The sequence below is a fragment of the Octodon degus genome, unplaced genomic scaffold (assembly GCF_000260255.1).
Source record: "Octodon degus isolate 3935 unplaced genomic scaffold, OctDeg1.0 scaffold00056, whole genome shotgun sequence".
NCBI classification, from domain to species: Eukaryota; Metazoa; Chordata; class Mammalia; order Rodentia; family Octodontidae; genus Octodon; species Octodon degus.
In genome coordinates, this window is record NW_004524632.1 from 7,676,177 (window position 1) to 7,689,054 (window position 12,878).

Consider the following 12,878-nt stretch of genomic DNA (forward strand, 5'->3'; position numbering starts at 1 on the left):
GAGCTGGCCACACACACACACACACACACACACAAAAAAAAAAAATATTTTTTTTTTTTTTTTTTTTTTTTTAAGAAGAGACCAAGCAGCTGACCTAGGGTAACTAACTAAAAGGCAAAGGTAGCCGGGTGTGGCAGCATACACCTATAATCCCAGCACTGGGAAGGCTGAGGCAGGAGGGTTGCCAGGAGTTGGAGGACAGCCTCGACTACATAGAGAGTTCAAGACCAGGCTAAACTACATATTGAGCGTGACCTTGTCTCAAAAAAGTTTCTTGTCCCACTTGTGCTGCATCTCTGTGAACCACGACCGTCTGTCCAGAGCACACTCTTTCTGTATATGGACAGCTAGGGCTTGCAAATGGCTGCCTCTCACCATCACTCTCTCTTTCCCAGGCCGGCTGCCCACCGTCCAGAGCGTGCGACATGGCTCTAAGGCTGTGACCCGCCACTGGCGTGTCATGCACTACCAGCGGCAGAAGCTGATGGCTGTGACCGAGTATATCCCTCCCCGGCCGGCCGTGAATCCACGCTGTCTGCCGCCTCCCTCCAAGGCCTCCAAGGAGGTAAGGCACCTGGGTGCCCAGGTTGGGTGGTGGCATCGTGCACTGAAATGACTTTTCTTTCACGGTGAAGTCGTGGTGTTGTCCCGAGCAAGACGGGGTGGGGCAGCTGGGGACATAGCTCAGGTCCTGCGTATGATCTCCAGTAAAAGTAAGCTCATTTTGTGAAAATGTGTCAGTTTTAAACTATTGATACCTAAGAGTTACCTTTTTTGTTTGTTTGTTTTGTTTTTATTTGTTTTGAGACAAGGTCTTGCTATGTAATTCAGGCTGGCTTTGAACTCACTATGTAGCCCAGGCTGGCCTCAGACTTTTGGCAGTCCTCCTGCCTCAGCCTTCTGAGTATAAGGATGTGTACCTCCGTGTCCAGCCAAAGTGTTACCTTTTATTTCTATTTATTTATTTATTGGTGCTGGGATTGAACCTGGGCCCTCGTACATGCCAAGCATGTGCTGTGCCCCTGAGCCGAACCCCCAGCAGCCCAGTTTTGTGTTTGTGATTTTTTTTTTTTTAAAGATGACCTTTTATTTATTTATTTATTTATTTATTGCGGAACCGGGGATTGAACTCAGATCCTTGTGTTTGCCAGTCAAGAACTTATCCTACTGAGCCATCTCCCTGGCCCCTGTGCTTGTGATTGGTAAATAATCCAGCACAGGTAGAGTGCAGCTTGATCCTTGGGCTAGTTCTCGCCTGTTACTGCCCAGCATGGTGGTGCACATCTGTCATCCCCAGCACTTGGAGGCTGAGACGGGGGGATTGCCAGGATCATGGCCAGCCCCCCGTTGCAGCTCTCTGGGGGTGAGCGAGGGGTGCCTGGTGGAGAGACAGCTGGCACCATTCGGCCATGTGCCCTTGCTCAGGAGTCAGGCCTCATCCGGCTCCTCCGGCGGGAGATAGCAGCGGTTTTCCGAGACCACCGAATGATCGCCGTCTGCCAGAACGTGGCCATCAGCGCCGAGGACAAGCTCCTCCTGCGGCACCAGCTGCGCAGACACCAGATCCTGGTGAAGGTCTTCCCCAACCAGGTAGGCGCAGCTCGGGTCGGGGACCGCTGCCCAGTGTTGCCCCTGGTTTGGCTCTGCCTGTGCTGTCTGTCAGCCCGTCACTCTCCTCCAGCACCACCGGTGACCCAGGGAGTGGCCCTTCCTGTACCTGGGTCTCCACAGGCCACTCTTTCCTGCCATGCCAGGTCCTGAGGCCCTTCTTAGAGGATTCCAAATACCAAAGCCTGCTGCCTCTGTTTGTGGGCCACAACATGCTGCTGGTCAGCGAGGAGCCCAAGGTCAAGGAGATGGTGCGGATCCTAAAGACGATGCCCTTCCTGCCGCTGCTGGGTGAGCACACGCTGCCCCTGGGGGCTGGGCTGTGAGGGTGGGTGCTGTGGGACCTGCTGCCGTGTCTTCAAGGGAGGGGCCAGAGTCAGCAACATGCTTGGGTTCGTTTTTTTTTTAACTTTTGTCTTCCTTTATTTTTATTTTTATTTTTTTTTGCGGAACCGGGGATTGAACTCAGGCCCTTGTGCTTGCCAGGGAAGCGCATATTCCACTGAGCCATCTCCCTGGCCCTTGGGTTCGTTTTTTGAGACAGGGCCTCCTGAGGTGAAGTCACTGTGTATAGCCCAGGCTGGCTGTGCTTCTTGGCAATCCTCCTGCCTCAGCCTCCCAAGTGCTGGGATGACAGACGTGCCGTACCACGCTGGGCAATATTCGATAGCTTCATAATGTAGGACCATTGCCCCATCTATTTCCATAAATTTTTTTGTCTTGTGAAACTGAAACTCCATTCCCATCAAAAAATAACTTCCTGGGGTCAGGGAAATGGCTCAGTAGAATAAGCACTTGCCTGACAAGAGCAAGGGTCTAAGTTCAATCCCCAGTTCCACAAAAATAAATAAATAACTTCCTGTTTTACTCCTCCAGTCCATGATTCTGTCTTCAGGGAAGCTTAGCCAGTGGGTGTGGTGGCCTGTAATCCCAGTACTGGGGAGGTTGAGGCCAGAGAATCACAAGTTGGAGCCCAGCTGAGGCGATTTCGTGACCTAGGGAGATCCTGTTCCAAAACCAACAAACAGAAAAGGGCTGGGGATGTAGCTCAGTGTGCGGTTTTGAAAGGAAAGACAGTGTATTTGGGGACCTGGGGCCAGGGGATGTGTGAGGCAGGTTTCAGAGGGAAGCACGGGTTGATCCCCAACAGTAGAGATGGGGTGGGGCACAAGTGGAACCAGGTTCTGGGAATGTTGGTGGGGATGAGTTCAGGGTTGGGGCATCATTTCGGAGAAAGAGGCGCTTGTGTTCATGGGGGACTCAGCTGAGCCCATGTCCTGCAGGTGGCTGCATCGACGACACCATCCTGAGCAGGCAGGGCTTCCTGAACTACGCCAAGCTGCCGAGCCTGGCCCTGCTGCAGGGCGAGCTGATAGGAGGACTCGGCCTCCTCCTGGGCCAGACCTGTGCCCTGCTCCAGCGCCAGCCCGTACAGCTGACTGCCCTGTTGGAGCAGCACATCAGACAGCAGCAGGACAGGCCCTCGACCTCGACAGCTGGTGGGAAGCCAGGCCCTCCCGAGCCTGTCCTGGACTCCTAGTGCCTGGCGCCTGGCCCCCCACGACACACCCAGCGTGACTGCAGGCCTCCGTGGGCCATGGGAGGCACTCAGCGTGGCGTGGGCGACCTGACTTCCATCAGCAGCCCCCTCCCTGTGTCCAGGGCTGGCTACTGGGGAGACAGCTGAGGCTGTTAGTCACTGTCTCTGTCCTCATGCCCCAGCTGGGGACCTGACAGAAGCAGCACCTTCTGTTCTCAGTTGTGCAGCTGGAAGGCTGCAGCTCCGCCCTGGCCTCTTCCCCCGGTCCACTGCTCCTTGCTGATGTCTTCCTGCCCTCTTGGAGGGCCTGGCAGCCACACGACCTCTGCTGAGTGATGGCGCACGGAGTGGCCTGGTTGAGCTTGCACAGTGCCTGGACCCGGGAGCAAAGGGCAGTGTGTGAATGGCCCGTCACAGGTCTTGCAGGTAGCAACAACAGGACAGTGATGCAGACTAGGCTGTTGCCCTGAATCTGGGTTGCCCACATGGTTCCTGGTGGCTTGGAGGCCAGCTCCCTGTCCTCGGGCGCCACCCCAGCCACAGAGGGTACCCTCTGATAAAGTGAAACGTAATTAATGACTGGGTGTGTGCAGTTATTCTCAGGGTCATCTGTGACCTCTCAGCCTATCCTTACTTCCTGGAAAAAAGCTGTCTTCCTCCTTGTCCTCTTCACCCAGTGCTGGTCTTTCTGAAGGTCTCTGACAGCTGCAGCTGGCACAGCCACACCCATGTGCTGCACAAAGGCTGGGGGCGGGGCTTGGGGCCCCTACCAGTGGGAGCTGGGCGCCCCAGGAGGCGGCTTTTCCAAGTCTTGGGAGCCAGAGCCTCCTAATTCAGGAGCAGGGGTGCCGAGCTAGCAGGGCCTTCTCGTCCAGGCGGAGCAGGCGGGCAGGTCCTCAGCAGCCCTTCTGGTCCTTGGCGGGCACTGCAGGCCGTGGAGGGGTAGGACCAGCTTCCCGTGGTGCCTAGCTCTGTGTGGTGCGCTGGGCCACTCTGATGTGAATGAAAAGGCCAGGCTTGGTCGAGTGTGCTTGTAATGCAGCACTCGGGAGGCTGAGGTGGGAGGATTGTTACGAAATTGAGGCCAGCCCAGGATACGTAATGAACTCGGGGCCAGCCTGAGCCACATAGCAAAACCTTGACTCAAATAAAATAAAATTTAAATAAATGCTGTCAAGGGCCCTGGTTGCCAGTGCTGGTGCCCGCGCCACCCTCCCTTGGGGAGGTGGACCCATGCCAAGGTTCTGAACCAAACTGGGGCCACACATGTCCTAGAGCCAGGCAGGCAGCCCTGACCTGCTGATCCTGTGTGGGGACAGGCATCCTGCATCATTTCTGGGGCCTCAGAGGGACTCCACATTCTTTCCCTGCTGGCAGTGGCACCTGTAGCCCCCATTAAAACCTGCTTGGGTGGGTGTGGTGGTGCACATCTGGCGTCCCAGCACTTGGGAGGCTGAGGCTGGAGGATCCCTGGTAGCCTGAGGTCAGTCTGAACTGCATAGCAAGACCCTGTCTCAAAAAGATGGAAACGGGCTGATGAGATGGCTCAGTGGTCTAAAGCACCTACTTAGAACAAGCTTAGCAAAGCACAGGGACAGCGGTTTAATCCCCCAGCACCACAATCCCCCAGCACCACGTGCCAGCCAGCCCCGCCCCCTGGTGGGCTGAGCTGGCCACACACACACACAGACACACAAATAAATAAAATTAAAAAAAAAAAGATGGAAACAAAACAAAAAGAAACACTTCTTTCCAGAAAGCTTACATTGCCTTTATTTTTTATTTGTACATTTTTTGCGGGAATGGGGGATTAAACTCAGGTCCTTGTGCTTGCCAGCGAAGTGCTTATTCTACTGAGCTATCTCCCCACTGCTTTTCATTGCCTTTAAACCCCTTAGTCTATACAAACATTCATTTAAAGGAATTTTAGGGTTTTGTTTGTTTGTTTGGGATACAGGGCCTTGAACTCACTAAACCAGGATGGCCTCAAAGTTGGGTTGATCCTCTTCCCTACTGGGATTACAGGGGTGTGCCACTACACCTGGCGTAGATCTCTTAAAAGTCAATTTTCTTAAAGAGTTGAGCACAGTTAAGGGTGTGCAAAAAGGCTTGTGGGGACCCCACATTGGCGCTCCTCTTTAATAGGTGATAGACAGCCCCGAATCCTGGAGCAGGGCAGTCCCTGTGCCCTGCTGACTCTGCTGCTGGCAGTGTGGCGTCCTGGGGGAACTTGTCCCTTCCCTTCAATCTGATACCTGTGCTCACTCCAAATTTTGCAGTCTATTTTCAGATGTAAAGTGAGAGGGTGGTGGTTCGCAGGGAAGTGGCCTTGGCGAGCCGGAGACCACGGCGGTGGCAGTGCAGGTCGGAATAAGTCCACCCCTGGCCCAAGAACAGTGGCTCCCAGTCTTTCCAGGCCTCTGGGGCCGCGCCTGTGGGGCTGGTGTCCCCACTCCCGCGCCGCGGTTTCCGAGCCGCATCCACGGCGGCGGCTTGGTCCTGAGTCCTCCGGGGAGCAGGGGGGCAGAGCTGAGCGGCCGCCCAGAGCTGGGCGGGAGGAGGTGACGGGGGAGGGGAGGTGGGGAGATCCGGCTGGAGGGGAAGCTCCGACGTCGCCTTCCTTCCTGGTTCCTGCAGCAGCGGCGGCAGCTGCTGCCACTACTCGGCTCCGCGCGGAGGGAGCCGCGACTCGCACGGAGTGACTCAGAGGTGGAGCAGCCAGCGCCCCAAGCACGGGTGTCCATGGACCCCGGGGTAAGGGGGCCGCGCGGGCAGAGGCGGTATCTCCAGGAAGGCTTCCCCCTCCTGAGCTGGGCGCTGCTCCTCCAGATCCCAGGCAGGCATGGAGATGCCAGGGGTCCCCACCTGGCTCACGTTGGCCCCTCCTTCTTCCTGATGGAGCTCCCCTCCAGCGGCCAGCAGCAAGGGTCTGGGGGCCAGGGACAAGGGCACAGAGAAACCCGAACACTGGGAGAGTTTGTGAACTTTGAATGCTGACAGCAGGAGTTGCCCTGGGGCAGTCTTCTGCAGCTGGGGCCCCTCCACTGCAACCTTCTGGCCACCCTTCCCCTGCTTTGACCCTGTCCCCTCCTAGCCTGGCTCCTCAGGTGCTCAGCCGCCGCTCCCTGCTCCGTGTAAAGACCTGGGCTGCTTCCTGGCCTCGGGCAGCCTCGCCCCTCCAGCGCCTCGCTGGCTCCCACAGCCTCATGCATAATTGATCTCCCGGTGGAGCCAGGCGGGCCAGGGCCCCTGCCAAGGGCGCCTGTGGGCACTGCTGCAGGACCTGGGGACCTCGGCATGTTCTTGGCCATTTCTGCCCACGGTGCCCCCATCACTCTGTGGGCCTGTTTTCTTGGGTGGGTGCCACTTCTCAGGAGCTGGGAGGACTGAGGTGGGAGGAGGGGGGTTCGTGAGGCTTTGGGAGACAATGGGAGGGTACAAGTTGAGACAATGGGAGGGTACTTCTGGGTATGTGTGGCAGAAGGGGGCAGCAGGGAAGTGGGGGCTACCTCAGGCCACAGTGTCCCCATGCAAAAGTGGGGCCTTAGTAGCAGGGCATGAAAGTGCACGCCTGTAATCCCAGCCCTCAGGAGGCTGAGGCAAGAGGGCTCTTGAGAGTTCAGAGACCAGCCTGGGGGTACAAGTGAGCTCAAGGTCAGCCTGATCTGCATAGTGAGACCCTGCCTCAAAAAGGCGCGCGCGCACGCGCACACACACACACACACACACACACACACACACACACACACAGTGGGGTCTCCAGGATATGGGGACCAACCAAGGGAGTCTGAGGGTTGCTTTTCAGGGTGAGGCAGCTGAGCCAAGGCAGAGGGTGGGGGACCCTGGAGGAAGAGGATTCCAGATGGAGGGGCTCCTGATGGTCCCATTCCTGGCTCCCCCCCACCTCCTGGCATTCCAAGAAAGCCCAAGGGCTTCCTTAGCCCCTCAGGGTGCCCAAGGCTAGCTGGGCACTTTCTCCAGGTTTTCCCTTGGCGCCAGTCTGTCTGTGCCCTCATCCACCTCAATGAGCAGGCTATAGTGACAGGGTGTGGGCAGAGGGACCCGCCCAGGGTGGCATGGGGTAGATGGGGCGGGGAAAGCCCATTGGCATGGTTTCTAGCAGGGCGGCTCTCTGTTTCAAGGGCCCAGTCAGGACCAGGTGACAGATACCCTCACCCTTCCACCTGGCTCCACATCTGCCCTAGGGAGCGACCTCTCCCTCCACCATGGACTTCCAGGAGAGGGACACCCCGTCCCTGGCGGAGAGCTCTCAGTCCTCGAAGCCCAGCAGCAGCCAGCAGGTCTGGGGAAGTAGCAGTGGGTGGGCCTGGGCCTGGGCTGGGCCATGGGCTCACTGGCCGCCCTTCCCTGACTCCAACTGTAGGGCTTGGAGCCGTGGGAGGTGGTAGAAGAGCCCCAGGGCAAGCTGGGAGCGGAGGGTGTCAGGCCCCAGCGGCAGGAAGGCCACCTGCTCAAGAAGAGGAAGTGGCCCCTGAAGGGCTGGCACAAGGTAGGGTGATGCTGGGGTGGGGCTGCAGCAGGGGGCCCGGCGCTGGGAGAAGAAAAGCCTAAGTGTCTGCTCCCTCCTGCCTTGTCCTCCTGGCCTCGCCGTCCTGTCCCTCTCGGCAATGTCACAGAGGTACTTCGTGCTTGAGGACGGGATCCTGCACTATGCAACAACCCAGCAAGACGTGAGTGGGGCCCTGGCCAGTGTGGAGGGGCCTGCCTGAAGCCCCAAGCGGGCAGTGGGCACCTGTGCCAGCAGGGCAGGGTCTGGACGTGAACACCTTACAGTTGGTGCCCCAGTTCCTGGGTCCCTTCCCCTGGGCTCCACGTCTGCAGATTCAGCCATCTGCAGATCCAAAATCTATACTTATTTTTTAAAATTGTGTGTGTAGAACACACAGGGCTCCTCCGCGACACTCATCGCTGAACATCACAGCAAAACAATAATTGACCTGTGTTCATTCTGTCTTCCGTGCTGTTCGCCTCATTGAGCAGCAGGAGGCGGCTGACGCATCCCCTCCAACACTGTCGCTTGGGCCTGAGGTGGCCCAGAGGGCAGGGCTCTCGGCCCTGGGAGCCTGAGTCCAGCCCTGTTTCCCACTAATTGCACCGCAGATCATCAAGGGGAAGCTGCATGGCTCCATCGACGTCCGGCTGTCGGTCATGTCCACCAACAGAAAGGCCCAGCGCATCGACCTCGACACCGAAGACAACATCTACCACCTCAAGGTGCCGCGCAGGGCCTGGCCATGTGGCTGGAGCAGACGCCTGCCCAGGGTTGGGGTCCTGGGTTTGTTGCCGGGGCTCACATCTGAGGAGCCAGGAAGGTGTTTTTTTTTTTTTTTTTTTTTTTTTTTTTTTTTTTTTGTGGTACTGAGGATTGAACTCAGACCTGGGCCTGAGCGCTGAGCATCTTTCCTGAGTTGGCATGATAACGCTGCCACCACAGGCGGGCACGATGGGTCCCGTAATTTCAGTGCTCTGGAAACCCGAGGCAGGAAGAGGGTCAATTCAACCCAGCCTGAGTAAATCAGCAATTTTTTGAGACTCTGTTGCAAAATAAAAAGCCAAAATAACAGCTGGAGATGAAGCTCCGTAGGAAAGTCCTGGGTTAAACATCCAGGGGGTGAGGAGAAAGAAGAGAAAAGGAAGAAGAGAAGGAAGGAAGGAAGGGAGAGAGGGAAGGGAAACAAAAAGGAAGTTGCTGTTGTATAAACAGCTAAAGCCAGGATGCAGCTCAGCAGCGCAGCGCCTGCCTGGCAATCACAGGCCCCGAGTTCGATTCCAAGTACCAAAAGGAAAGAACAGTCAAGGGCAGCTCACGCTGTGGGCGCTCATATGAATAGGCACAGAGCGGCAGTATCCTGGGGGTGTCGTGCTCCACCACCCTGCAAGGGGCCTTTGCACAGACTAGGAGCTATAGGGGGACACCCTGCTTGCCTGGGGACCACAGCCCCCCTTCCATGCCCCCATCTCCTCACTTCTGCAGATCAAATCACAGGAGCTATTTCAAAGTTGGGTCACCCAGCTTCGTGCCCACCGCCTGGCCCAGCGCCTGGATATGTCCGGGGCCGCTCATCGCAAGGTAGGACGGGCCTGAGGTGGGCGCCAGTGGTATGGCAGTTCGGAGGTGGCACTTGTGGGAACGCTCCCTGACTCTTGGCTCATCTGCAGGTCCCTGGCACCCAGCTCCTAACAGTGGGCAGCACCTCAGCTCTGCCTGGGGTTGGGCCCCAGGAGAAGGTGTCCTCCTGGCTGAGGGACAGTGATGGGCTGGACCGCTGCTCGCACGGTGAGGGTGCACATGGGGCACCGACCTGGGCGCAGTTGGCCAGGTGGGGCTGATCCACAGGCTGGGCCAGGACCGAGATGTGGCGGCCAGGCCAGGGGCCTGGGCAGGGCGGGGATGCCTGCAGAGGTGCTGTCTTGGGTGGAGGGAGGAGGCGGAGGGCCTGGCCCACGTGGGGACTGATGCCCTCTCTCTGCTCCACAGCGCTCTCTGAGTGCCAGGGGAAGCTCCAGGAGCTACACAGACTCCTCCAGAGCCTGGAGTCTCTGCACCGCATCCCCTCAGCTCCTGTGATCCCCACGCACCAGGTGAGGGCCCTGGCCCTGTCACCCCAGGCAGGTTCCCTTCCTCTGCAGTGCTGCGGCTTTCAGGAGAGCCTCCCTCTGCCTAGCTGCTGAAGACTGCTTCTGCCCCTCCTGCACCCGAGCCCCTGCCAGGCTGCTGCCCCCCTCCTCACCTGTGAGTGAAGTTGCACCCCTCAATTGCCAGGCCTCGGGGACGGTGGAGAGGCCCAAGAAGGGCAAGCGGACCACCCGCATGTGGTGCACGCAGAGCTTTGCCAAGGACGACACCATCGGGCGGGTAAGCGGCCGTGGGCCCCAGTCGCAGGGCAGGATCCTGGGCGTGCAGTCCCCTCACCCTGCCCTCCTCTCCACAGGTTGGTCGCCTCCATGGCTCTGTCCCCAACCTGTCCCGCTACTTGGAGTCCCGGGACTCCTCAGGCCCCCGGGGGCTGCCTTCCCAAGACTATGCCCACCTGCAGCGCAGTTTCTGGGCCCTGGCGCAGAAGGGTGAGTGTGAGCTGGGGAAGGTGAGAGGACCAGGAGGTGGGAGGGTGATGTGTCCCTTGATATGCCCCAGTGTGTCCCCCACCCGCAGTGCACAGCTCCCTCAGCAGCATCCTAGCCGCCCTCACCTCAGAGCGGGACCGACTGCGGGACCTGCACCAGGGTACCCAGCTGTCCAGGCTAGGGGTGAGTCTGGGGACCAGCCGCCTCACAGGCCGCAGGGTAGGGGAGGGCGCAGGTGGAAGACGCTGGCTCCTCACTCGCTTCTCCCAGGTCCCAGGGACCCCAGCCGGGCAGCCTCGTCTCCACTCACTGTCCATGTCCTCAGACACCACGGCGGACTCCTTCAGTTCTCTCAACCCAGAGGAGGTGAGGTTCTCTGCACCTCCCTTACTGTGGAGTGGGCACTTTGGTTTTCAATGTGGAACTGAGCCCACAACACAGATTTGGCTATTCCTGGAACGACTGGGGGCCCCCTAGAGTGCACTATTCACCCAGTGTCTACAACTTGGTGTTCTGATCCTCCAGAGAGCAAAGCAAGGGCCAAACAGACCTCAGAGCTGAGAGAGTGGGGAAGTAATTGTACCTCCCCAAGAGTGTGTGTCAAGATGGGATGGGCTTGCCTGGTGCAAGGGTGCACATGAGTAATCCCAGCACTCGGGAGGCTGAGGCAGGATGTAAGGCCAGCCTGGGCTACAAAGTGAGACCCTGTCCCCTGCCAAAAAAAAATGAATGAATTAGTAGAGGGAAGGGGCTTGGAGCAGGGCTCAGAGTGAGTGTCGTGCCAGCAGGCCTGGCTCTCCAGAGTGGCCACGGGCCTGATGCCTGTCCGGCCCCCACAGCAGGAAGCTCTGTACATGAAGGGGCAAGAGCTGACCCCGCAGCTGTCCCAGAGCAGCGTCCTGTCCCTGGCTGACTCCCACACAGAGTTCTTTGATGCCTGTGAGGTCCTCCTTTCGGCCAGCTCGTCAGAGAATGAGGTGAGGGCAGGGGCAGCTGGTGGCAGCATGGCGGGCACCTGGGGGATGCAGGTGGGGTGTCTAGAGACCGGAAGCTGCAGGTTGCCCCATCCTCTTCCTCCTCCTGGATTGCAGGAGCAGGGAACACGTGGGCGGGGCCAAGTGGCTTGGCTCAGAAATCTGCCAGGGCCCCAGCTGCAGCTTCAGCCTCGTTTTCCTGTGCCCCTTTTTGGCTTCTGTGTTCCTTTGACTTTGTTTCCCCAAACCCAGAAATTCACTCAGCAGTCCCCCATGTGTCCTAGAGTCCTGCTGAGCCTCACCTCAAGTGACTGGGGACATTCCCTGATGCCAGACCCCTCGCTCAGGCAATGTCTCAGGTCTTTGAGACCCCAGTGCCTTCCTTGTCCCTTCCCACCAAGGGGCCAGCTGGGCAGGACTGGGGAGGCCCTGGGCATCTGCCCAGTGTCATCTGTCCTTGCCCAGGGCTCAGAGGAGGAGGAAGAGTCGTGCACCAGTGAAGTCACCACCAGCCTGTCGGAGGAGGTGCTGCAGCTCAGGGCCACCGACCACTGTCAGAAAGGTGCCAGGTGGCAGTGGGTGGGGGGCGGAGCCTGGGGCCAGTGTCAGTCCCTTGTGATGGGCTGGAGCTGAGGAAGGCTAGGAGGCAGCTTGCAGGCGCAGGTCTAGGATGCAGGCTGGGAAGCCTTGTGTAGGGCCTCACAGAAAGGCATGTGGTCACACAGCACCAGACAGGCAAAAGGTCCCAGTCTTCAGGGTGGTGCATGCCTTTGATCACAGAGCGGCTTTAGGTCTGTCATTTTATTTTTTCCTTTCTAGAAGAGGCAGCATCATCAGCCCCCTGGTGTCTGCTTCTGTTTATAAGGGACGGGGGAGGGTGGGACTTGGCAGGGTTTTGGGCATCTCGGCTGGCAGTGGCGCTGTCCCCTCAGCAGGTCACCTAAGTACCTGGGAGCTTGTCACCAGTCAGGTCCCAGTCACCCAGCCCTCCACAGGATGCAGCAGCCAGGGCCAGGATTCAGGTTGTCTGTTAGCCAGTGTCCGGGAGTGACCTGGCCAGGTGGCCCAGGGGCCTGTGTTCCAGGAAGAGCCCCGGGGCCTCCGCGCCGCCGCTGCCTGCCCGCGGCCAGTGGGCCAGGGGCCGACGTGAGCCTGTGGAACATCCTGCGGAACAACATCGGCAAGGACCTGTCCAAAGTGTCCATGCCCGTGCAGCTCAACGAGCCGCTCAACACGCTGCAGCGGCTCTGCGAGGAGCTGGAGTACAGCAGCCTCCTGGACCAGGCCAGCCGCCTGGCCGACCCCTGCGAGCGCATGGTACGCGGGCGGCCCGGGGGTCCCTGGTAGGCCCACCCCGCTGCTCTGGGGCGGCGGTCCTGGCCCCTTGCCCAGCGTCCCCCTCTGTCGCAGGTGTACATCGCTGCCTTCGCTGTCTCTGCCTACTGCTCCACTTACCATCGCGCAGGCTGCAAGCCCTTCAACCCAGTCCTTGGGGAGACCTACGAGTGCGAGCGCCCCGACCGCGGCTTCCGCTTCATCAGCGAGCAGGTGCGACCAGGCCAGGCCTGGGGAATGGGGGGGGTCCTGCTGCGGGGAGCCCCACCTGCAGAGGCCAGGCCTGGGGAATGGGGGGGTCCTGCTGCGGGGAGCCCCACCTGCAGAGGCCAGGC

At 59.0% G+C, this 12,878-nt stretch overlaps 2 protein-coding genes across 3 annotated transcripts in view; both read left to right on the forward strand.

Moving 5' to 3' along the window:
- The window catches only part of Mrpl10 (mitochondrial ribosomal protein L10), a 6,291-nt gene extending 2,567 nt beyond the window's left edge, over positions 1–3,724 (forward strand). The window contains exons 2-5 of the mRNA XM_004633675.2: positions 396–565; positions 1,426–1,590; positions 1,755–1,899; positions 2,892–3,724. Of these exons, the coding sequence (XP_004633732.1) occupies positions 396–565; positions 1,426–1,590; positions 1,755–1,899; positions 2,892–3,148 (737 nt within the window). The 3' untranslated portion in view covers positions 3,149–3,724. The remainder of the gene's footprint in view (positions 1–395; positions 566–1,425; positions 1,591–1,754; positions 1,900–2,891) is intronic.
- Positions 3,725–5,745: 2,021 nt separating this feature from the next.
- Positions 5,746–12,878, forward strand: part of Osbpl7 (oxysterol binding protein like 7) — an 11,802-nt gene continuing 4,669 nt past the window's right edge. Inside the window, exons 1-16 of one of the 2 annotated variants that reach the window (XM_023718134.1) lie at positions 5,746–5,902; positions 7,354–7,449; positions 7,533–7,658; positions 7,786–7,839; positions 8,270–8,383; positions 9,144–9,239; positions 9,329–9,446; positions 9,648–9,751; positions 9,933–10,025; positions 10,102–10,234; positions 10,323–10,417; positions 10,505–10,600; positions 11,074–11,211; positions 11,674–11,770; positions 12,269–12,525; positions 12,619–12,756. In XM_023718134.1, the coding sequence (XP_023573902.1) occupies positions 5,891–5,902; positions 7,354–7,449; positions 7,533–7,658; positions 7,786–7,839; positions 8,270–8,383; positions 9,144–9,239; positions 9,329–9,446; positions 9,648–9,751; positions 9,933–10,025; positions 10,102–10,234; positions 10,323–10,417; positions 10,505–10,600; positions 11,074–11,211; positions 11,674–11,770; positions 12,269–12,525; positions 12,619–12,756 (1,767 nt within the window). In that variant the 5' untranslated portion in view covers positions 5,746–5,890. The remainder of the gene's footprint in view (positions 5,903–7,353; positions 7,450–7,532; positions 7,659–7,785; positions 7,840–8,269; positions 8,384–9,143; positions 9,240–9,328; positions 9,447–9,647; positions 9,752–9,932; positions 10,026–10,101; positions 10,235–10,322; positions 10,418–10,504; positions 10,601–11,073; positions 11,212–11,673; positions 11,771–12,268; positions 12,526–12,618; positions 12,757–12,878) is intronic. The other variant, XM_023718135.1, reaches the window with a different exon arrangement.